Here is a 23857-nt window from a genome sequence, read left to right on the forward strand (position 1 = left end):
TCATCCGCTTATCAGTGAGATCACTGGTCTTTTGGATTTTTGAGATTGGCTTATCTCACTTAGCATGATATTCTCTAATTTCATCCATTTGCTTGCAAATGCCATAATTTTATTATTCTTTATGGCTGAGTAATATTCCATTGTATATATTAGCAATAGGGTCTCATTAAGTTGCTGGGACTGGCTTTGAACTCGTACTCCTCCTGCTTCAATGTCCCAAGTCACCGGGATCACAGGAGTGTGACAGCATGCCTGGCTGAGGAGGTTTCCTTATGCAGGGTTCTGGGCAGGCATGGTGGATGGCATGGGTCAGACGGGGCCTCCAGCAGGAGGGCGGCATTGGAGGTGATGGGCAGGGCAGTGTTCTCCTGGAGGGCAGGGCTGGGGTGCAGGGGCTGAGCGTCAGGAGTAGGGGCAGAGGACTGGGCCTGGTGGCGGCAGGTCCTGAACACCACAAGGGGCTGATTCTTGTGTGACCTCTATTTGATCTTGCTGAGAAAACGGAGGCACAGAGAGGTCAACCACAAGCCCAGCTAATATGGTTGGCGTTCGAGCCAGGCCTCGCCCTCCAGCCCCGCGCTCTTAGCTGTCAGCGTCCTGGCTGGAGACCTCGCAGGCCAGATACACCCCGGAAGTGTCGTGCAGAAGCAGGAGCGAGAATGGAAACCGAGGCGTGCCCGGCCAGAGAGCGGGGTGTCAGGGCAGGTCCCTGGGCTGAGCTCTGTCCTGCAGAGGCCCTCCGGCCTTCCTCCTCGGGTGGGGAGTGTGTGAACAATGGGGACATGCTCTCCCTTCCGGATATTCTCCCTCCCCGGGTGAGGAGCGGGAGGGGTGCTCTCTGCCTGGTGACAGGCGGGCGTCCCTGTCCGAGGACGGCGGTGGGGGCTGGGGAGAGCCTGGCTGCAGGCTGGGGTCTGTGATGCTGGAGCGGGGCTGGGTCCTGTCCGCTGGATCTGCTGTGGTACAGGAGGCTTCCCCTGAGACCCTGCCATGTGTTCTTGGGTGGACGCTCCAGCCCCAGCCCTGGTGTCTTTGTCCCCAGCCTCAGGAACGTGCTTCAGAGGCCCCGGGGCCTGGAGCACCACACCAAGCCCATGAGAACAGGGAGCTCTTCGCTGGCTGTGCGAACCCACCCACAGGTCCCGCCTCTCCCCGGGGAGCCTGGGCGGCGCCTCCGGGGGAGGTGCGGAATGGAGGCTCTGGGCCTCTGGCCTCTCCCGTAGCCCTCCTCCCTTCTTGAGTGTTCCGTGGTCGGGGGTCCCGAGAGTGGATTGTGGTCACCTAGAACCTGCCTGCAGCCCTGGGCCTCCTCGTTGGGAGGACTGAATGCTGTGCTGGCTGTGAGGAGTGTGGCCCGGCGGGCGCACCAAGCAGCCCTCCCAGGGTCCCCGGGGCCAGCCCCTGCCAGCCGTGGACCAGATGTGTCTTTTTGGATGGTGGAGGGAGCTTCTCTGTGTGGGTGTCCTTGCATGATGTGTGGGCTGCTGTGTTTTGATCGAAGGGAGCCAAACTGATTTTCCTGGCCCATCTCTCCACCATCCAAAGCAGAAAGTTAAATAAACACGGCCAAGTATTATCACAGGACACGAGGAAAATGAACTCGGTCCCCGTGGGCGGCTCACATCTGGCAAGCGTTGGGCCTTTCAGGCCTGTGGGATGAGACAGATGTGGCGGGGTAGGAAGGGCTCCGTGTACCCCCTACCCGGGGACATGCCTCTTTTCAGGGCTCTGCGCCAACCCTGGGGCCTGCGGGGGCTGCAGGCTTCAGTTCAGCTGCATCCCTCCCCGGCCCCGGCCCTTCCTGCGGCCTTGCCTCGTGGCCGGGCTTCCTCTGAGCCTTCCTGAGGCTCCCGGGCCCAGCCTGGTGCTGAAAGTGCCGCTTAGGAAACTGGCCAGGCCGGCGAGGCGAGCACCTGGGCCTGGCGCGGGAAGCAGCCCCGCTAGCGGGATCGCTATCCCTTCTGTGTAGGTGGGCAAGCCATGTGGGGGCACCTGGCCTCCTGCCAGTTTGTCCCGTCCCCCGCCATCCTCTGCCCAGCGCTGTCCTTGGCTTGTGACACTGGATCTCACTGAACTTCAGTAGGCTGGACGACTTCCCAGACCCCCATGCAGGACGACGCATAGGTGCTCTTGGTGGGAGGAGGTGAAGAGGCGCAGCCTCCCTCCCCTTGGTTATTTATCAGAGGTGCCCGTGCTTCCTGTGCCGAGTTCCCCCAGAGGTGGTGTTTCCACTGGAGGCCCGCAGTGACTCCCGTGGCGGACGGGTGAATTGAAATTTTCTTCTTGGTACGTAGGTGTTTATTGTCTATGAGGGACACGTTCCGTGCCATGCTCCTTCTGAGAGCCATTAGGAAGGGCCGTGGCAGCGTGTGATTTCACGAGTAGCAGGACTCCGGGGGAGCAGAAGACAAGGAATCGGAGAAGGGAGCAGGGGGCAGAGAGCGCCCTGGAGCCCCCAGAGCAGGGGTGCAGACCCTGGTGACGATTGGGGGATGTTGTCCCCTGGGGTGTCCCTGCCTGCCCTGGGCCTGGGCCGTGGGGAGGTCCGGCCACTACTCGGAGTGTGTGCCGGGCAGGCCCTGCTACACCCCGGTGGTGGTCATCTCGTGTGGTGACAGCCCGCAGGGTGTCTTGGGAATGCCTTGCAAGTTCGGGTGAGGGGACCTGCCTTGGTGGGAGCAGCTGCCAGGTGGGGAGGCTCTGCTTGGAGGCCCCCCAGGCACGCTCACCACGGTGGGTGGGCAATGGTGCTGAGCGGGGGGCCGCACCTGTGCCCATGAAGCACCGCCTCCCGAATCAGACTTGTTGAAAGTACTAACTCCTTAAGCCACCAAGCCTTCCGACTGTCCTCTCCCAGGAACCTCCAGGTGGCATGTCTGTGGAAAACCCGGGGCTTTGGTAGGAAGAAGGCGAGGAGGGAAGGACACTGCACTGGGTGGCACAGGGTGCTGGATGCCTGAGGATGACAGGTGGGCATTTTATGTCCTGCATTTTAAACACACACACACACACAAACATACACACACACACACACACACACACACATGCACGCAGGGTTGGGGAGAGGGGCAATGGGGGAGGGGGAGAGAGAAGAAAGAGGACGAGAGGGAGAGGAAAAGAAAGAGAGGGAGAGAGGGAGGGAGGGAGAGAGGGAGAGGAGAAAGAGGGAGAGAGGGAGAGGGAAAGAGAGGGAGAGAGAGGGAGAGGGGAAAGAGAGAGAGGGAGAGAGGGAGAGAGGGAGAGGAGAAAGAGGGAGAGAGGGAGAGGGAAAGAAAGAAAGGGAGAGAGGGAGAGAGGGAGAGGGAGAGAGGAGAAAGAGGGAGACAGAGGGACAGAGAGAGGGGAAGAGAAAGGGAGAGAAGAAAGAGGGAGAGAGAGAAGAGAGGGAGAGAGAGAGAGAGAGAGAGAGAAGAGAGGGAAGAGAGGGAGGGAGAGAGAGGGAGAGGGACATGGAAGGAGAGAGAATGTGTGTTCCAAACCAGGTGGAAATGTGTGCACACATGCACAGCGCCCCTGTGTGTGCTCTCTGTCTCTGTCTGTCTGTCTGTCTGTCTGTCTCTCTCTCTCTCTCTCTCTCTCTCACACACACACACACACACACACACACACACACACACACGTGCACACACATCGGTTTCCAGTAAGAGACTCGGTTTCCTCCTGGCTGGTGCTGCGGCGAAGCACATGTGTGCCGAGGCGCTGGTGTTTATTTACAGTATGTTAGCACAGAGGACAAGTTGTTAGGGGGTCGTAAAAACATATTAGTTTCTACTTTATGGTGCTTTTCTTCCAATGAAATTGGAAAAAGGAAAGAGTGGGGTTCTGGTCCTTCCCCCTTCTTTCTTCCTGCCCCAAACAGCAAAGAGAGGCGGTGGACGCCGGTCCTCCACCCTGAGCCCCACATCCGGGGCCCTGCGGCCTGGCTCCCAACTTCAGGCTCCTCGTGCCCGACCGGCTGCTTCTGTCCAGCCCTTTGGTGGGCCGTGGTGGTGGCCCCTCCAAGCACGGCTGTGGTCCCTCCACTGGCTCACCTTTCATCAGAGTCAGACAGCTGGTGGGCGAGAACTCAGTGTTGCCACCAAAACAGGATGCGGAGCCAGACCCCGCCATAAATCCACATTTATATGCACACGTTTCTGGTTAACGAGGCCGCGCAGGGATGACTGTATGAAATGAAATATATATATGAACGTGGAGATTAGCCTCAGGGAGAACGGGGATTAAACAAGAGGGCAGCCCGGGAGGCCTGGGGCCCTCTGAGTAAAGGCCCAGGCAGGCATTTCCCCAGAAAGGGAATTTTCAGGAACTATTCCAACCCTGAATAGATTTGCTGGGATAGAGAGATAATAATCCTATTTAGTGTGGCCCACTCTATGCGAGACACTAAGCTGAGCTCTTTACCTGGGTCATTTCACTTTGTCTTCAAAATGAATGGGGATTTATTATCCTCACTTTAAACTCAAGACTCAGAGAGGTGGGGTTTATTGCTCAGGGTCACACAGCAAGGAAGAGGAGAGTTTGTGGGATCGACGTAGGCTGGCACATCCAAGACTGACCTCTACAGAATGACCTCTGGAGGTTTTGGAAAAGAGCGGTCATTTCAACCCCTACCTTCCCAATCAATTTCTGCTTTTCCGAAAGGTCCGACCAGCCTGGGAAACTCAGCCAGTCAATTACTGTTTTCCACACTGGCCGAGAGAGGCCGGGCGCTGTGGTGTGATGCAGGTGAGCTTGGAGCTGTGCAGACCCCACTTCCTGTTGCTCATCTAATTTGGACCACTTAATTCATTTAACTTCAGGTTTTTCCAGTTGTAAAATGGGTACCTGCTTTTGTAGGACCACTGGTAGAATTAGGCATGACTTAGGTGAGTGGTGGCTGTTACCAGCGTCTCTGACGTGTGAACTTGTGCCAGTACCGAAGGCGGAAAAGGGGGACGTGTAGAGATCTCTTTCTAAAGGGAGAAGGGTTAGGGCTGTGGGACCATGGTTTCCTTTTGCCGTGCACCTAGGTATTGGGCTCTGTTATGGTTTGGATGTGAGGTGACCCCCAAAAGCTCACGTGTGAGACAATGCAAGACGGTTCAGAGGAGAAATGATTGGTTTTAACCTTAACCTAATCAGCGAGCTGATCCCTGATGGGATTAATTGAGCGGTGACTGGAGGCAGGCACTTGGGGTGTGGCTGGAGGAGGTGGGCATTGGGGGTGTGGCTAAGGGGTACACATTTTGTATCTGGCAAGGGAGTCTCTCTCTGCTTCCTGATCATCATGTGAGCTGCTTCCCTCCACCACACTCTTCCCACCATGATGTTCAGCCTCACCTTGAGCCCCAAGGAGTGGAGCCAGCTGTCTATGGACTGAGACCTCTGAAACCGTGAGCCCCTAAATGAACCTTTTCTTCTAAAATTGTTCTGGATAGATCCTTTAGTCACAACAGTGAAAAAGCTGACTAAAACAAGCTCTGAACTATGTACTTATGTTCTTGGTTTTTATTTTATTTTAGTTTATTGATTTTATTTTTATACTGGGGGATTGAACCTAGGGGTGCTCTACCACTGAGCTGTATCTCCAGCACTTTTTTTTCCCCCCAGGTACTGGGGATTGAACCATTGAGGCACATCCCCGGTCCCCCGTTTATTTATTTATTTAGTTTTTTGTGTAGTGCTGGGGATTGAACCCAGGGCGTTGTGCATGCGAGGCAGGCACTCTACCAACTGAGCTATATTCCCAGACCTTTTTTTTTTTTAATTTAATTTTGAGACAGGATCTTGCTAAATTGCTTAGGGCCTCACTGAGTTGCTGAGGCTGCCCTTGAATTTGAGATCCTCCTGCCTCAACCACCTAGTTGCTGGGATTACGGGCATGTGCCACCATGCCCTGCTTGCTCAATAATGATTAAAGGAGGAAAAGGTGAAATGCACATTGACTGTATGTCCCCAAAGCCTAAATATGGACAAATTCTCTGTTCTGGAAATCCTGCTTCTGGAAATGAATCCTAAGAAAAACCAGTGACCCGCCTCCTGGCCATGTAGGTTTATGTGGCTCTGGGCGGCTCTGTGATGCTCTTACCGTCAGGAATAGCTGCGGGTCACCCAGGTACCCAGCAGCAGGTTAAATTAGTCCCGCAGCCTCCTCTGGGGGGACCAGGAGCATCATTAATAATGACGCATCAATCTGTGATTTTGAGGGAAACAGGTTTACTGTTCGTTGCTGACTTGGGTTTCCCAGCAGGATGTGTTCCTTAGTGGTGAGTGTGGTTACAACCTCTGGAAAGTCAGAACTGCATTTACACAGGGAGAAAGTCCTACTTCTAGTTTCTTAATTTCTACTCACTCGCGTCTCCCTACATCTACATCCTGGGTGGATTACTTATATCAGAAACTTTTATAAAGAGGAAAAAAAAAAAAAAAAGATACTCATTCTAGGAAATAGTAAGAAAAGGGCAAGACCGAGTGAATTCTGCCTGTGACATCAGACAAAGCCTAGGCAGGGCTGGGGATGGGAGAGGGGGCAACTGGGAAGGGCAGGGAGAGATGGATGCCTGTGGGGTCCTGGGTGGGCTCCAGACCCTGGTTCCCACAGCTACTGTCCCTTCCCTCCCTGTTCCTCCCCAGCACAGTTCCTGTATCCCGTGGTGTGCAGATCTTCTCCCAGCGCCAGCGTCCACAGTGTGTGGTTTGCTAATTTAACATTGGCCGTAGCACAATGTTTACACCATGGGTAGCGGCAGAGCCACTGCCAGCCGAAGCCCCTTTCCCTCCTCGGGAGCCATCTGTTTGTTACCAGCACGCCACTGTCTCTCATGGCTTTCCACGTCACCCCAAGGAGTTTGTGTGCTTGAGGAGACCCAAAAGACGAAACTCCAGCCCTGGAGCTACTGGTACAGAGAACTTAAAGGAATCTTCTGTAAATTTGGATCACAAAGGAAGGGGATGGCGAGTGAGAGTGAGTTAGCCTCCAGTCTGGAGTAGACTGACTACTCAGTCTGTAACTGGACTTTCTGTTTGTTGGAGAGGTAAAACAAAGGGGTCAAGAGTCCTGGCCCTGTGGGAACGGGAAAGACAGTGGAAAGAATTGGACAGAACTTTCCTACGTTCACATGTGAATACCCAACCAGTGTAACTCCACATCACGTACAACCACAAGAATGGGAAGTTATACTCCATGTGTGTATGATATGTCTAATATACTCTATTGTCACCTCTAACTAAAAAGAATAAATACAAATTTTTTAAAAAAGAAAGAAGGAAAGAATGAATGAATTCTGGCCTGAGCCAGGCACTGGTGTGCCCCCGTAATCCCAGCAGCTTGGGAGGCTGAGGCAGGAAAATCAAAAGTTCAAAGCCAATCTCTAAGCAACTCAGTGAGACCCTGTCTCTAAATAAAATCTGAAAAAGTGCAGGGGATGCGACTCAGAGGTTAAACACTGCTTGGTTTGATCGCCAGTACCAGAAAAAAACAAAAAACAAAAATGAATCCTGGTCCTGGCTCCAAGCTGTCCTTTCTCCAAGGCCTTTGGCAAGTTGCTTAGTCTTAGTTTTTCTCATCTGTAAATTGGGGCTAATAGGTGCATGTAGAGAGTTCCTTTTTTTTTTTTTTTTTGTGGTGCTGGGGATTGAACTCAGGGCCTTGTGCTTGCAAGGCAAACACTCTACCAACTGAGCTATCTCCCCAGCCCCTGAAGAGGGTTCTTTAGGTCAGTGGTTCTCTAAGTCTAGCTTCAGAAACACCTAGAGGAAAAATACAGATTCCTGGTCCTGCCCCAGCCGGGTCTGGGATGTGCCCTGAGATTCACCAGCTCCCAGGTGACGCTGGCCTGCGGGCCCGGGGCCCACCTGCTGGGAAGCACTCTTGGGCAGGTGAATGCCCCTCAGGTGTGCGCCCCAGTGCTTGGAGCACAGTGAGGGCTCCGTCACTGGCTGCTCATGTGGCGGTGGGCAGCCAGGTGTGGGCACCCAGGTTCCAGGTCTGCACTTCGGGGCCCCTGGTGAACCATTTCTCTTCTTTGGGACTGTGTTCCCCCTTCTGTGAAATGGGCCACTGCAGCCCTGACGTGGCAGCGGCTGAGGACACATCTGCGAAAGGCTCAGGGGCCGTGAGCTTCTGGTGCAGGGTGTCGAGAAAGGACGTGAGGGTCCCAGCCATGCTGGCAGCTGTCTCCTTGCCCTGGGGACCAGCTCCAGGGGCCGGCTGGGCGGTGACGCTCTCGCCTACGGGGTTCCCCAGCCTGGGCTCCTCTTCCAACAGAGCTGTGAGAAAAAAGACATAGTTTTAATTCTTAAAACGTAGGCACCTTAAAGAAAAGAGAAGAAAACAACAAAGACCCCTAGGCACCTGGCCTGTGCCACCTGTGGTCCCCTCTTCGCGTTCCTGATGATGTTTTGCACTGGTGTGTGACCCTTGGTCTCCTTTGCATTTCCTGCTCCCTGGCTGGGCTGGGTGGGGCAGAGAGGGGAGAGTCAGGTGGTCACAGCCCCCTCCTTCCTTCCTTGACCTCCTTGGCCTGTGAGCTGGAGCCATGCTCCAGACAGCTGTGCTAACTGGGGGCTTCTGGACAATTCTATGGCCCCCCAGGGCTTTGTTCCTCACCAGGAATGTCTAAGGACTCCCTCACAGGTGGGCTGGGAGGTTGATGTGGGAGCAGGTGGTTGGGATGCCCACACAGTGCCAGGTACCACTCCAGTCCTGGGGAAGGTCACCTCTTCCTGCCGTGTTGGTCACACTCCGGAGCTTGTGTGGAGGGGTGTGTGTGCCGTGCCCAGGTGCTTGACGGGATGGGAAAGGAAGGCCTATGGATCAAGACAGAGAAACTTCTGGCCACAGTGGCACATGTCCATAATCCTAGCTACCCAGGAGGCTGAGGTGGGAGGATTCCAAGTTTGGGCCAGTTTGGCAACTTAGTGAAAACCTGTCTCTAAAAAATAAAAGTAAAAAATTACACAGGGGATGTAGCTCAGGGGTAGAGCACCCTTGGTCTTATTCTCAGTACTGTGCAAAAAATAAAAAAAAGACAGAGGAAACCCAGTAGATTTTAATTTTAACCCAGTCTGGGGAGCTGCATCTCCAGCCGTGAGAAACAGTATCGGGGTTGATTGGCAATGCCTGCAGGGTGCAGGCTGGGGAGGCTGGGGCAGGTCTGCCATCTGCATCCTGTCCCTGCTCTAGTGAAAAGGAACGGCTTTTCTAGTACTTCCAGGAAATTCATGACCTTCCACATGCAGTCTTATTTCATACATCATCATTATCATTTTTTCACTAGGGAGGGTAGAGGAGAGGAGTTGAATCTTGCGGAGTTGCTCTAGATGAGGTTTTACCGGGACTGTGGCTCCTGCTCCTTCTGCAGATATCTTCTCGTCCTTTTGGAGTGTGTTTAGAGGGTGCAGGGTGGTGATGGCGGTGGGGGTGAGAGGGATATGAACTGCCTCAGAAGCTGATCCCCTGCCTGTGAACCCCCGAGGGGCTCTGTCCCCGCCCTGTGGTGGGGACTGGAAGGCTGTGATGCCGAAGGATCCCTGGCTGTAGCCAGTTCTTGTGCTCAGGGTGGGGTGAATCTCAGTGGGAAACCTGATCTCACTGTTCAAAACTCAGCCCTTCTATCTTTCCAGGCAGAGTGAAACCTCAGCAGCCAGCCAGGACCCTGGGGGCAGCTGGGGAAGCTTGAGTTATCCCAGTAATGTGAGCTGCCATCGATTGCATGCTACCTTCAGCCGAGTGCTTCACGAGTAGCATCTCATTTAGTCCCCTCCCCAGTCCTGTGAGGTTGGTGCCACGGTTATCCCCATTCTATAGAGGAAACTGAAGGTCAGAGTGGGTCAAGTACAGTGGTTTCCAAGGGGATTGGGTCCAGCCCCACCCATACAAAACACTGCAGATGCTCAAATCCTTTATAGGAAAGTCAAGTATTTGCACTTAACTTGCACACATCCTCCTGTATACTTTAAATCACCTCCAGATTACTTAAAATGCCTAATACAGTGTAAATGCTATGTAAACAGTTGTAATGTATTGTTTAGGGAATAATGACAAGAAAAAAAAAACTACCCTGTACATGTTCAGCTTGGATGCATTTTTTTTTCCTTAATATTTTCGGCTGAAGCTCAGATGTGGAACCTGTGGATATTGGAAGGTTGTGGCCTTTGCCCTACCTCTGTGCCTGCAGGGGCACAACTGGGACTGATTTTGGCACCCCTGTTTCAGGGCCCACTCCCCAAACCCTGCACTGTTAGCTTCTTTGCAAATCTCTGACCTAGCTCACCTGTGCAGCTAGATGAGTTCTGCTGGCTGACTTCTGGAAGAGCCGCTGGTCCTGGGTACGGACCAACTTCTGTTTTGGAATTCTTGGACTGTTGCTGGGTGTCTTCCTGTCCTCCCTGTTTTACCAAGAGTGGAGGAAGGAGAGGAAGGGAATCCAGTGGCCCAGTGAGATCTAGGCTTCCAGCCCCTTTGCCTGGGGTTGGCCAGGGAGGCAATTTGTGGAAAATTTCTATCAGTGTTGCCTGTCGTAGGTGTTGGTTCTACAGTCAGCATTTAAGGGGAGAGTCAAGAATTATCCAAATTGCCTGCAAAAATCTGTTAGGAATGTGCAGACCTGGTGACCACTTACTGTTTCAGAGGATCTGTGAGTCAGTCCTGCCTCCAATGTTGCAATCTACTGCTTTTGAAAACATTTAATTTAAAAAATTTGTTAACATTGTTATTATTTTGCGGAACTAGGATTGAACCCAGGGGCTCTCTACATCTCCAGCCCTTTTGCATTTTTCATTTTGAGGCAGTCTTGCTAACTTGCCAAGGCTAGCCTTGGCCTTGTGATCCTCCTGCCTCAGCCTCCTGGGTTGCTGGACTTACAGGCATGGGCCATAGCACCCAACTTAAATTTATTTATTTATCTATTAATTTATTGCGGTGCTGGGACTTGAAATCAGGGCCTCAAACATGCTAGGCAAGTGCTGTACCACTAAGCTGCATTCCCAGCCCTTAAGTTTATTTTTTTAAAAGCTTGTGGTCAGGCAGAAGGATGGAGAGAAGTCATTTACCTAAGAAATAGATTTCTATAAATAGTAGTCCTGCCTCCTCATTTTGCAGTGCCGAGGGTGGGGGTCACGGGACGAGAAAGCCAGTGGGAGCCAGAGGGGCCTGGATTACCACTGGGTCCACACCTGTGTCCCTGAAGGACAATGCAGGTGGGCTTACCTGTGCTGTTTCATTATTCTCTTTTTAACAAACGGTCAGGGCGAATCACGAGCACTAGGTAGAGGTGTTGTGATGGAACCCTGTCCTGATTTTCTGGCTTCTCTATGGGTTCAACTTGGTGCTGAGGGTGCGGGGCTGGAGTCTTGGGTGGTGTTAGCTCTCGAGAGACTTTACTCCGCCCTGTGATCACTCCTCCCAACCCCACCCCAGAACCTCTCCCCATCCAAGAGGAGCTTGGAGAACGTGCATGGGGTCATTGAGTTGGTTTGCACTTGTCCACGGTCATTTTGCCCAGAAGTGTAATGCCATAGAGGGTCTTGGGTTGGGATGTGCTTTCCAGCATCTTTGTGGAAAGTTGGTGAAAATGTTGGCCATCCTCTTAACGGTGCAGAGGAATAGGTTCCCCTTTCTCTGGTCATTCACAGCCCTGCACCAGGACACACTGCTTAGTGGAGCATGGATTAAATTTCCACTCCCTCTCACCACCTCTGCTTGACTCTTTGAGCAGTGTGCAACCTGCATAGCCATACGTGACAGGCCTCCCTGCTTTGTCTCTCTGTGTGTGTGTGTGTTTCCCCTTTTGGAGCTGGGGATGGAACCCAGGGCTTTGCACATGCTCAGCAAATGCTCTGCCAACGAACTACACCCCATCCCTGTCTGTCCTTTCCATTCTTTGAGTTTGCTTAGTTCTGAGTCAGGATGCTCTTGCTGGACAATGAGGTCTGGGCTGGTCCCCTTTACTGGCCTTGGACTTGGCCTGGCCTAGTGAAAGGGTTTCCCTAAGGATGAGCTGAGGAGACAGTCCCTTGCCATCGCCTGCCTCACCACCTCCTCCTGGGAGCCTCTGCTGCAGGGGTGGATGGTCCCTGAGGCCAGCAAAAAGTGAGGTTCCTAAGCTTCAGGAACACCACCGGAGGTGAGCCAGCAGAGGAGACTTCCAGAATCAGACCGTGAGTCCAGTGGGTCTTAAACATGTTGTAGGGCAGAGGATGCTTCTTCCTTTTTCTTCTTCTTCTTTTTTTCTTTTTAAATATTTTTCGTTGTAGATGAACACAATACCTTTATTTTGTTTATTTATTTTTATGTGGTGCTGAGGATCGAGCCCATGTGCTAGGCAAGCGCTCTACCACTGAGCCGTAGCCCAGCCCTGGAGGAGGATGTTTCTTGATCTTTTGATGAAAACTATGATCCTTACCCAGAAAAACGCCCATGTGCACACACACCCAGAAGCGGACAGCCAGCGCCCGGGCCGGCAGCTTGCCCTGGTGCGGAGTCTGGAGGAACTTCTGGGCCCTAGCCCGGTCCTGCCCGGGACCTGCCCCAGCCCTTGGACGGGCACCTTCCTTTCTCTCCCCACTCACCTCCTCCCCGTCTGCCTTAGGGCTTGTTCCCTGAGCTTTCCTACCTCTGACGACCCAGGTCCTGCCTGGCGTTGACACCCCCCAGCAGGGCCCCTGCCTTGTCCCTCTTTCCTGTTCCCCACCTCAGACCCTCACCCTCCCATTGCGTTCCCCTCTCTGGCTCCATCTTTTCTGCATCTGCGAGGCATTGAGGACCATCCCCCTCCCCTGGTAGAGGGCCCTGCTCTCCAGGCCGGGAGCAAGTGGCTCTAGGCAGGTGACTTATAGAGACCCACCCAACGCCTTGCTCAGTACCACCGGTGCCTGAGTCTGGAGCCCAGCCCACGAGGCCTTGGATTTGCCTGGATCTCTCGGGGGTGGCAGGGCCTGTCCTCGTGCACAGGGGTGACAGCAGGGGGGACAGTGTTTGGTGGGGCTCACACATTCCCCTGGCTCAGTCAGCCCTCCATAACTTGTGATCCCAGAGCTGAGAGAGGACATGGAGTTCTGCTCTGCCTTGAAGCCCTGGCTGATCCTCAGAATCCTTCTTCGCCCTTCCTGGGACACATTGGTAACAGGCGGAGGTGGTCCTGGGATTGCTACCACCAGGTCGATGCCCTGGGCGGGCCCTCTGACTTCCGTTGGCCCCTTCCTTTCCACTCTTAACGGTTCTGGCCCACACGGTACTGGAAGCCCCTCAGGACACCAGAGATGACCGCATCATCCCCTTTCTATCTTCCCACCCCCCTTCTCTTAACAGGATACGTTTGGGTCCTGCCTCTCTTTAGCAGCCCTTGTTCAGGGATCGGAGCTCTGTGCATCACTTTCCAGGCTTCACGGCTTGGGGAACTTTTTCAGAGCAGAACTTGGGATGGAGTCGCCACACCACCCCCTCCAATCCCTGAACTCCCCTGGTTGCTGGGGCTGAGCCCCGCACGTGTGAACACCCCCAGGTCCTGCCAGGTGGAGTCTGGGCAGGAACTCTGGCTTGACAGCGGTGCCGCCTTGATGTGGCAGGGGAGATTCTTGTGGTGTGGATACGAACCACTCCCTGCTCCACCCGGAACTGATGGTGTGACCAGGATTTTCTGTTAGTATCTGCCCCACCCCAGACTGAGTGGCTATTCTCAAAGCCAGGGTGGGCATGGTCCTCACCTGGGGGCTGGATTGGGTGTATTGCCCTCTGTTCCAGGGGTGCACATGGCCACAGGGCCAGGGGGTGGGGCCACAGCGGTGTGCAGGAGACTGGTGCGTGTGGCTGCGTTACCTGAGACCTGGTACAGAATAGAGCTCAGCCCCTGGCGGGCTCTCTGTCTCCCAGGGTCCTGTTGCTTCTTTTTTAAGTTGCTTTATTAAATGTTTAGTGCCTGTTGAAGTGTTGGCATGGAGCTGGGTGCTGGGTGGGCAGTGGGAAGGCCGGCAGATGCCTGCCCTGGTGAGGGAGGCGGGTGAGAGCCAGGGAAATGCTTTTGGAGGCTGAGCCGTGTGAGACTGTGGAGGACTAGGCATGGAGCTGAGGCAGAGCTCAGGCCTGGAATTGGGGACAGGAGGCATCTGCTGCCTGGCTGTGTGACCAAGGGCAAGTCCAAGCCATTCTGCATCCTCTGAGCTCCTGGTGCCCACACCAGTGCACATATTCACACACATGCACTTGGACAGAAGGTACCTGAAGTCTGCACCTGGCCCCAGCAGGGATCTTCTTTGTGAGAGCAGAAGCTGAGTTGGGTCCCTTTGAGACAAGGCTCAATGCCATGTCAACAAGGTGACCAGGAAGGTGGGATGGAAGATATTTGGGGATAGAAAGACTGTGGTCTTAAATAGGTAGCGGATCTCACTTTTGCAAATGTCACAGAAATGTGGGACTGAGTGCCACCAGGGGTCTTGAGCTCATGACGGGCTCCAGGGCTGGAGCGTCATTGTGGATCAGCCTCTGCTGTACCCCCATCCCCCACGCACTCACACTGGTCCCGGGGACCCTCCCTGTGTGTATGGTTTTGCCTCTGTGTGCAAACACTTGCTTTGTGTACCCGCCTTGTCCCCAAACAGTCTGTGCAGCATCTGATGGGGACGCACTCACCCTGGGCACCAGCTTCTGCTCACATGGTGACTGCCACACACTCACCTCCCTCTCCCTGTGCACCTGCCTGGTGCTCACCCTTCCCTCCTCACAAATGCCCGTCATGCACAGGGTGGGAGTGTGCATCTGACCTCGGTGCTGCCCAGTCTTATGAATTAAAGAGTTAGAAGTGGAATCTGGGGAAGTTTCCAGAAAGTGCCTGGCCCCCTGGCTGGTGGGCGTCCCCCTTGGTGTGCTATGCTGGCAGACCCTGTGCCGGCTGGGTTGCCTCTCAGATGCTCAGCACCTTCATCATGCTGCTGAAGCAGAGTTCCATTTTAGGGATGTTGGGGGCTTGCAGCTTGGTTCCCCTAAGAGTGTCCACTGCCACAGGGGCTCAGGCCACTCTAGCAAGCACCTGGCTCCCGAAGCAGGTGGGGCCTCCTTTTTTCTGTGCCTGCTGCCCTTGCTGGTCACATCTTGGTTGAAGATCCAGTCCGGACAGCAGAGTCCAGCTGGGGCAGGAAAAGCTCTTTTGTATGGCATGGGATAGCACAGGGCCTTGGGTGGGGGTTTGGCTCTTTCTTTTTCTCATCAACAATGTATAAAGGATGGTGTGTTTATATTCTTGAAAAGCAGAATATGGGCCCAGACTGGCGTCTGAGTGGGGTGGATGCCAGCACTTGTGGGAAAATTCACTCATGCCCAGGCTCGAGGTGGGTGGGCCCCAGGCAGGCCCACGGCTGTGCGGGATGCCTGCGGCGCTGGGTTGTGCACTGCAGCTGCTTGCCAGGGAGGGCTCCAGGAAGCCGTCATGGGGTGTCACAGCCAGCAGGCTTCAGGTCGCTCTCCTCAGCTTCCTATCTCTGCAGACTCTCTGGGGTCCTGGACCCCAGAGCAGAGCCTTTTTGCCCCCAAAGAGCTCCAAGTGGTGGGTGTTCTCATATTCTTTTTCTCATTATGACTGATGCCTGATCTCGTCATGGGAAGGGCTTGGCATCTTGGGGACCTCCTCAAGTTCAGTGACTTGGGAGGTCAGACTTCTTAACTGCTGTGGGGGCTGTTTGTCTTGAGGCAGGGTGACAGAGGACAGAGGGAGAGCAGCTGTCATACATTAAGGCCGCAATACCGTGACTGGTGATGCTTAGGATCCATGCGGACCTTGTTGAAGGTGTCCAACAAAATGACAGCATGGTGACCTTACACGTCGGCAGTAGTCCCTTAGCAGAAGTGCGGTGTGTGCGCGTGTGAAGGGCCCTCGTCTTCAGGTGTGGTGTGGTGGTGTGTCCCTTCCGCAGCCTCTTTCCTGCTGGGCTTGCTTCTCATCATGTCCAGCCTTATCTGCCCTTGTTTCCGAGGCTTTCTGGTTAGAATCGTTTCAGTGAATATCAGTTTGGTCTGACTCGAGGCCCTGATTCTGATTTACAAAGCTGCATAGTCGAAAACCCACCCCAGCTGCAACAGCTAAGAAAAACAATAGCTTTGGTCCCTGCCCAGATCATCTCTGCATTTCATTGTCTTGATTTGGAGTTTCAACTCTCAGGATGCAAACTTGGAAAAGCGAGAACACTTCCTTAGCATTCCTTGGCCTGGTGCTCATCGACGTGGATGATCCCTGGTGCTCACAATTCTGAGGAGTAAAAGAAACACAGTCTGGTTCTGTGAGGCTCTGGAGAAGGGAGTGAGACCTCGGGTAGGTGCCCAAGGGGAGCCGGCTTCAGGACTGCTTGAGCCCCTGCCCCAGGCCCACCTGAGTGCCTGGGCCAGTGTTCCAGCAGATGACAGCCCTGATATTCATGGGGCAGTTGGCTCGTGTGTTCACCATGCATATTTAACCCTCCCAACAGCCCGACGGCTTAGGTACCATATTATCTCCATTTTCGAGGTGGGAAGACAGAAGCTCATAGGGTGGCGGACTCAGGGTCGTTCAGCTGGAACTTGAACTGGTCTCTGCTTGGAGCCAGAACTCGGGTTCCACGCACAGCCAGCCCGCGTGCTCCCCTGGCTGGTTGGCTGTCCGGCTTGCTGTGTGCCTGCCTTCCGTGTGGAGGGCTGAGGTTGCAGGATTCTGGACGGCATCCTTCCTTTCCTCCTTTACGGTGGTTTCAGAAGCAGCTCTGAACAGGCAGTCTGAGGTTGGAGCCCCAACTGCACGCACACTCACTCGCTGTGAGGCCCCTGGCGCGTCCCTTCACCTCTGAGAATCTGCTGAGGGCTAAACCCGGGAGTGACCGAGGAAGACGAAGCCCCCAGTCCTCACCCAGGTGGTGCCAGCATTGGCATCACAGCACAGAGGAGGAGGGTTTGTGGTCGCTTCAGCCTGCACATGTGTGGAGCTGCAGAGCCCGTTAAATCTGAAAAATACCGTGTGTGCACATTTTTGGCTTAAACAAAGTTCCATTTACAAAGTCTATAACCCAGCTTTAATATTATTACATGCCCCAGCCTGGGACTCATTCCAGGACAAGAGTGTTATTATGCTGTTACAGTGTTTCTCCTGTGTTCTAGTGTGTGGCTCCACCAACCTGGTCTTGCATGCCGGGGTGTGGGGTGGGGGACTTCCCATTCCTGCTCAGCCTGGTTCTGCAGAGCTCAGGGTGGAGAGGGGAGGTCATTTGTCTTCTGATGTCGCCAACTCATGAGCACTGTAGTGCTCAAACCTGTCCACCACGGGAGAGCTGGCCTCCGCCTGTCCTGAGGTCTGTCTACAGGTCGTGTCTGTGCATGGGGACTAGTACCCTGCACTTGACTGACCTCTGAGAATGTCTTTATATCTCAGTGGTGGTCTATGTGGCACTTGGTAGGGGGCACTTGAAGGATCAGGGAGCATTCTGAGTCTTTGCTCGAAGCTGGTTGTAGAGATTGGTGGCCTGGAGCGCTGAGAAAAAGATTCTGATGCTACATCTCAAGACAGTGTTGTGATTGATTAGTGATGTCTGCCAGGGGTGCTGGGAGAGGGGGACCATAACTGACTCGCACTCATTTGACATTCCTGTCTTATTCTGATCATGTTGCGTCTCTCTGAAATCAACAAAGTCCCCTTTGTAGGATTTGCCACCTCTCCCTTGGTGGTGGACACTCTCTAAGGAACCCCACAAGTGTCCGTCTTCCATGCCCCGTGCCCCACCCCCGTGGCCTGTTCATGCAGCCTCCAGACTCACAGGCCCATCTCTGCTCTTTCTTGCAGTTGAAGAGGGGGAGGCCTCGGACTTCTCGCTGGCCTGGGATTCCTCCGTGACAGCAGCAGGTAGGTGCCCAGGGACTGCTGGGGAGTTGCTGGGGGTCTTGTTGGGGTGGGGAGGCTGACCCAGAAACTCAGAAAGCCACCCAGCTGGTGGTGGAAGTGATATTTTTCATGTCACATTCCTGTCTCTGGTCCAGACTACCCCGTGCAACATGATTTTATATCGGTTCCATATGGTCAATAAAATCCATTACATACGGAGACTAATACGCCCTGCCTTTCCCAAGGGTCGCGTTTCCTTCTTGTGGGCACAGTTCAGATGGGTGGTGAGTCCCCACTGCACAGGCCTGGCAGCTCCCCGTTCTGGGTGCCACTACACATTCATTCCAGTCTAATTGCATAAAAGCCACTTTAATAGGACTTTGAAACTCCAATCTGAATGAGAATTCGTGTCTTTCCCTTCCTGGAGGAGACTGCTTTGCAGTCCTGAGCTTATGCCTCCAGTGGGAGGTACTAGGGGAAGCTCAGACTTGTGGGATGCATGACCATTGTGGGGTATTGGGATAATGTGACATTTGGGGGACTTGAGTTCTTTTCTCAGTTTCCCATGTGTAAGAAGAGTAAATAATTGAGGATGTTCTAACTGCAAAGTTAACTTTACAGTTACATGGAACTTGAGACTCGACCTGGCTGTGGGGTCCTTGGGAGCTCTGGATGGGGACCTTGGTACCCAGCTAGTGCCTCTCATGGCATTGAGGCTGTGATGCCCTGTCTGGCAGGTGCCAGGTTCTCTTTCCCTGTCCTCTTCCCCTGCCTTGGGCCAGGCCTGTTCCAGGATCCTGATCAGCTGATTCTGGTTGCATGGGGGAGTTGAAGCTTGAATCTTAAGGAGCCATCAAGTCCCATCTTCTCCTTTAATTATGGAAACTGAACAAGAAGAGAGTTGCTCAGTGCTGATATTTCCAAAAATGTGGATTTGGGCATCAGGTATAGGAACATGTAGCATCTTAATGGTTATACTTCTGATTTGTGATTTTTATAGACTTCTGTGACTTACGATGATGCCAAATTCATTTATGTGAAAAAACTAAATTGACAAGAGAGTTTTAAGTAATAGTAATATATAGAGTCAGCAAAAATGAGCATGGTTCACTCATAACTGAAACTTGGGAGTTGATGGCATAGAGGGGGTGCAGAATCGGCCCTGAGTCCAGGTCCCTGGACTTCAGATCCAGTGCCCTTTCCAGCAGGATCTGAATGCTGTTTGGAGGGTCTTCAGGGTCCTGGCTGATCTGGCTAACCCAGGGACGGGCATCGTTAAGTCTGCAGTTGGTCTGGCCCTTGGTGACGGGGCCCCCTCTGTGAGGAGGGGCTAGAATGGTGGGGGGTGCTCAGGTTTTAGGGAGGGTTTGAATAGGTCTTGGTGTCAGCACTGGGCAGGTTAGCAGCCTGGGGAAGGGGTTGTGTGGCCCTCTGTCCTGTCTCCCTGTGAAACTATAAAGCAACAGGTCTCAGATCCAGGCCTCCCCACAGAGGTGGGGTGCATGTGCGCAGGTTTGTGCTGACCTCTGGAGAGGATCCCCACTGTGCCCTGAGCCCCTGATCTAGGAGGGCACTTGGGCTAGACCCAGATAAGGGCCCCTCCTGACTGCTTTCCTGGTGGTGCTGGAGGCCATTCAGGTGGTGGGGCAGCATTGCGGGGCAGGGTGGTGTGGCAGTGGTCGGTGGTGGACGGCGAGCCCATGCAGGGGAGTCAGGCATCCAGGCGATGCCCCTAAGCCCTTTAGGCACCTCCTGGTCTGCAGGAGACAGGGTGATGTCCCCCTGGGGGTCCTGCCTGTCTGCAGGTTGATGAGTCTGTGTGGGGTGGCCAGCCTTGGGGCCTCGCCGGGTTGCCCGGGAGCAGTAGAAGTTGCAGCATTTGCCAGTTTCCAGCCAAGAGCTGAGCGCGCCCCACATGCGTGTGCAGGAGAATGCGTTTGCTCCTTGTGAGTCCCCTCCAGCCCCTGGGGACCCCACAGGCACGGTTCTCTGTGGTGCCAGGCAGCTTTGGATGGTCTGCTCAGTGATGGCCAAAGGGAGGGCAGAGTGCCCCAGGCAGGGGGCAATCCGGAGCCAGGCCACGCTTTGTCCTGTTGCTGTTGGCCTGTTTCTGATGATTTTTTCTTATAGTGCATGCATGTGATAAATTTTGCTTCCCAGTTCTGTTGGACTTGGGCTGTAAAGTCAGCTTGTAGTCCCTGAGCGTGTGCCTGTGAGACGGCCCAAGTCCTGGGTGGCAGGATGAAGTCAGTGTGGGAGGCAGCTCTGGATGTGGGCGATGGCACATATATTGAGCACTTACTTAGCGTGTGCCAGACACGGAGCGAGCACTTTGCCTACGGTGTCCCGTTGGATGGTCCTCATGGCTCTGTGAGTTGGGTGCTGTTTCTAGCAGCAGCTCTGTCATTTCTCCCTGGGCTGGTTTAGGGGCGGCCATCTGGTGGGGGACAGGGCCAAAGGCATGGTTGAGGCTGCTTTTGTCTAATACTTTTCATTAAGCTGAGAAAATGTCACTAGGCCACCTCAGAGAGTGGGGGTAAGTGCCAAGGAAGATTATGAGGGACAGAACCTCCCAGCCACCTTTGGCATGGCGACTGAGAGTTGCCGTCCTCATTTTGCAGATGACGCGGCTTGAAGGCGTTTGGTATTGTGTCCAGAGTCCCCATCCAGACAGCCATGGAGCAGGGACTCAAACCCAAGTTCTCCTGCAGCCGGAGCTGGTGGCTTAACCTCTGTGCCAGCTGGCATCAGGGGGTGGAGCACTGAGCAGAGACCTGAAGGTGCGGCCTGTGGGAGGCTCTGTGTCAGTTCCCAGTGAAACAGGCTCTGTGGCCACAGCACATGGGTGAATTCTGTTCACTGGGACCCAAGGTGGCCACGATTGAGCACTTATTTGACAGGAGGAGTGGGGAGCGGTGGGGAGTCGGGCAGCCCCTCTCCTGTGGGCTTGTACTTCACCTTCTGCCCCCATATTGGGGATTGAGACCAGGGGTGCTCTACCACTGAACTGTACCCCTAGCCTCTTCTTATTCGAATTAGGGTCTTGCTAAATTGCTGAGGCTGGCCTTAAACTTGCAGTCGTCCTGCCTCAGGGTCCTGAGTTGCTGGGAGTACCCGTGGGCACCACCTTGCCCAGCGGAGGGTGCACGCTTTCCATGGTGCCCTTGTCCTCGACTTCATCCTCTTTCCCCCCGCTCCGGGTTGGGATGGAGAACTCCAATAAAGAAGCGGAGCACGTGACATGCCTGTGAGCTCAACCCTGGCCTCCCCCAGCCTCCCCTGCCAGCAGGGACCCCGTGGCCGCGGCCCCCAGGAACAACTTGGCCTGCTCCATCCGTGCCCATGAACTGGGGCCTGACAGTGATGGAGAGCCAGGTTTTGCCTGGCAAGAAAAGAGCAAAATGATCAGCTCCTGGCAATCTCCTCCAACCTGGAGAGGGGGACCTGGGGCGGCCGGAGGCCTACTGGCTTTTGCCTCTCTGGCGGAGCCAGGGGGAGGAGCCGGAGCCAGGGGGAGGAGCCGGAACCAGGGGGAGGAGCCGGAGCCAGGGGGAGGAGCCGCGCATTCAGGTTCGAGGCCACGGTGCTGGGAGGTGTGGTGGTAAAACACCACACCTTTAACACCACACCTCCCACTGGATCCTGACTTTTATTATCCATAAAACACAGTGCCTTATGTGGAGCAGTGGTGGCCACTTCTTGCCCTGTTTTGAGCCACAACTGCCTTTGAGCACCAGGTGGAAGCGCATGGATTCTCTTTTGGGATGCGCGGAATTTTGTGTATGAATTTGCACGAGTTCCTGAGTTGCCCCAGCTTCATCTGTGTTCCTTGCTGGTCTTAGGTCCCACTCCTTAGGAATGTGGGTCCTTTGCAAATGGAAAAGCCCCACTAGGGGTTTCCAAGCCCAGAGGCTTCCTGAGGCTGTGACTCAGGGGAGTGGTAGGTTGGGGAGGGATACAGCGCTCCCTTAAAGAGACACCTGCCCCTCAACTCCCACAGGTTGTCCCACATGGACTCCTGGGCCTGGAATTGCCCGCTTTTCTCAGTTTTTGAAAAGAGAAGCCAGAGAGCTGCGTTTTCACAGGAAATCATCAAATTTCCAACAAAATAGCAACTCATAGTTTTAGAAGTAGTTTATTGAAATATAACACACATATCCTACAATTCACTCATTTCAAGGATACAATTCAGTGGCTCTTAGTATGTTCAGAGATGTGTGTGACCATTGCCACAGTCAAATAAGAACATTTTTTGACCTCCAAAGAATCCCTGTACCCCTTAGCTGCCCTTCCCCGCGCTCTCTGTTCCCTATCCCTGCCCTTCAGCCTCAGGCAACCATTGTCAATCTACTTTCTGCCCGTCTAGATGGGCCCATTCGGGTTCCGTAAGTGGCAGCACATGACGTGCTCCTCACAGACCAGCTCCTTCCACTCAGTCTGCTGTTCTCAGGGCTCACCCATTATAGGGCCTCTCCACCCTTCATCCCTTTCTATCCACTGAACTGTGTTGATGGACGTTTGGGTGTCTTCCTGTTTAGGCTGTTGTGAACAGTGCTGCTGTGAATGTTCATATGTTAGTTTTTGTTTGAACACCTGCTTTTATTTCTTTGGGGCATATTCATAGGAGTGGAATTGCTGGGTCCTACGGTAAGTCCATATTTAACTTTTTGAGGAACCACCAAACTGTTTTCCATAGCAGCTGCACCATTTTACATTCCCACCAGCAGTGTACGAGGATTCCAGTTTCCCAATATTCTCCTCAGCCTTCCTAGCACATGGGAAGATATCTCATTTTTGGAGAACGCACACACACAGAGGACTGAACCCAGGGGAGCTTTACGTAACACTGAGCCACATCCCCAGTTCTTTTTGTTTTTTATTTTGAGACAAGGTCTTGCTAAGTTGCCCAGGTTGGCCTCAAACTTGCAATCCTCCTGCCTCAGCCTCTTGAGTTCCTGGGATCACAGGTGTGCGCCACTGCTCCCGGCTCAACTTACATTTTAAGAAAGACATTGCGATGGCGAATTTGTGCCAGCTGCTTCTGACCTGGCCACTAATTAGGAGGAGCTGGCCAGAGAAGCTTTACTAAGGGTTCCATCCCAACCTCGGAGGCTCCAGACCTCCAGTGCCCTCGACCTGCCCTCCTGCCAGCGTCTGCTCTCTCCCTCTCTCCTGCCCTTCCCAGTCTGCCGTGGTGGCCTGTCTTCCCTTCAGTGTTTCCTCTCTCTTCTCAAAAGCTCTTTGGTGGGTGCCGGGAAGAGTGTGTGTGATACTGAGCTCTCGCTGTGGGGTTTGAGGAACCAGCCCAACCCCACAGAGCTCCCCCTCCCCTTCCCCCATCGCTGAAGGTGCTCGTTGTCCTTAACTGTCCAGTCTCTGTCTCCGTGGACTCTCCCACTCCCAGGCTGGGTTCTGGGCCAGACCAGGTGGCATCTGCCCCACGGCTTCCTCCCAACGTGGCTGCTTGGCAGCTGGGGAGATGCGGAGGGCGGAGTGTGGTGCTCAGCGCCTGGGCTTGTTCCCGCAGCGTGACTGACCCGCCTGCGCTTTGCAACACTCTCGTCGGTTGCTTGCTGATGGTTGGGGATGTGCTGTGGGTATAGCTTCAAACCCTCATGACCCGGCGGCTCCTTGTCCTGGTGAAGGGAAACCAACTCTGCCATTCCCAAGGGGCTTCTAGCAGCCAGGTCCTCGGCGCTGTCCGTGTACAGATGAAAAACCGAGGTACAGAGACGGGACCGACTTGCCTCCAGCTCCCACAGCCAGGAAGAGCCAGCGCAGGGGTGTGAATCCGCAGCTCCTGCCTGAGGTCAGCGGCTGGTCTGTTGGTGGCATGCCTGCCTGTGAGAGTACTGCCCAGGTGCTTCACTGTGGACCCAGAGACTCGCCGAGAGTCCCCTCTGTCCAGGCGCTCCCGTTGGGGGAAGAGCTGGACTCCAGCTGGTCTTCCGATTTGGCTGCCGGGAAAGAGGGGAAGGCCTTGCGGGCAGTTTGCCTGCGCAGGCCAGGCCTTTTAACACGGTGGCCCAGGCTGTCTGCGGGGATCC

At 54.2% G+C, this 23857-nt stretch overlaps 1 protein-coding gene across 1 annotated transcript in view; it reads left to right on the forward strand.

Annotated features, from left to right (window-relative positions):
- Positions 1-23857, forward strand: part of Znf423 (zinc finger protein 423) — a 314481-nt gene that overhangs the window by 42135 nt on the left and 248489 nt on the right. Inside the window, exon 2 of the mRNA XM_047529580.1 lies at positions 17772-17831. Within this exon, the coding sequence (XP_047385536.1) occupies positions 17772-17831 (60 nt within the window). The remainder of the gene's footprint in view (positions 1-17771; positions 17832-23857) is intronic.

This window comes from Sciurus carolinensis, chromosome 16 (assembly GCF_902686445.1).
Source record: "Sciurus carolinensis chromosome 16, mSciCar1.2, whole genome shotgun sequence".
NCBI classification, from domain to species: domain Eukaryota; kingdom Metazoa; phylum Chordata; class Mammalia; order Rodentia; family Sciuridae; genus Sciurus; species Sciurus carolinensis.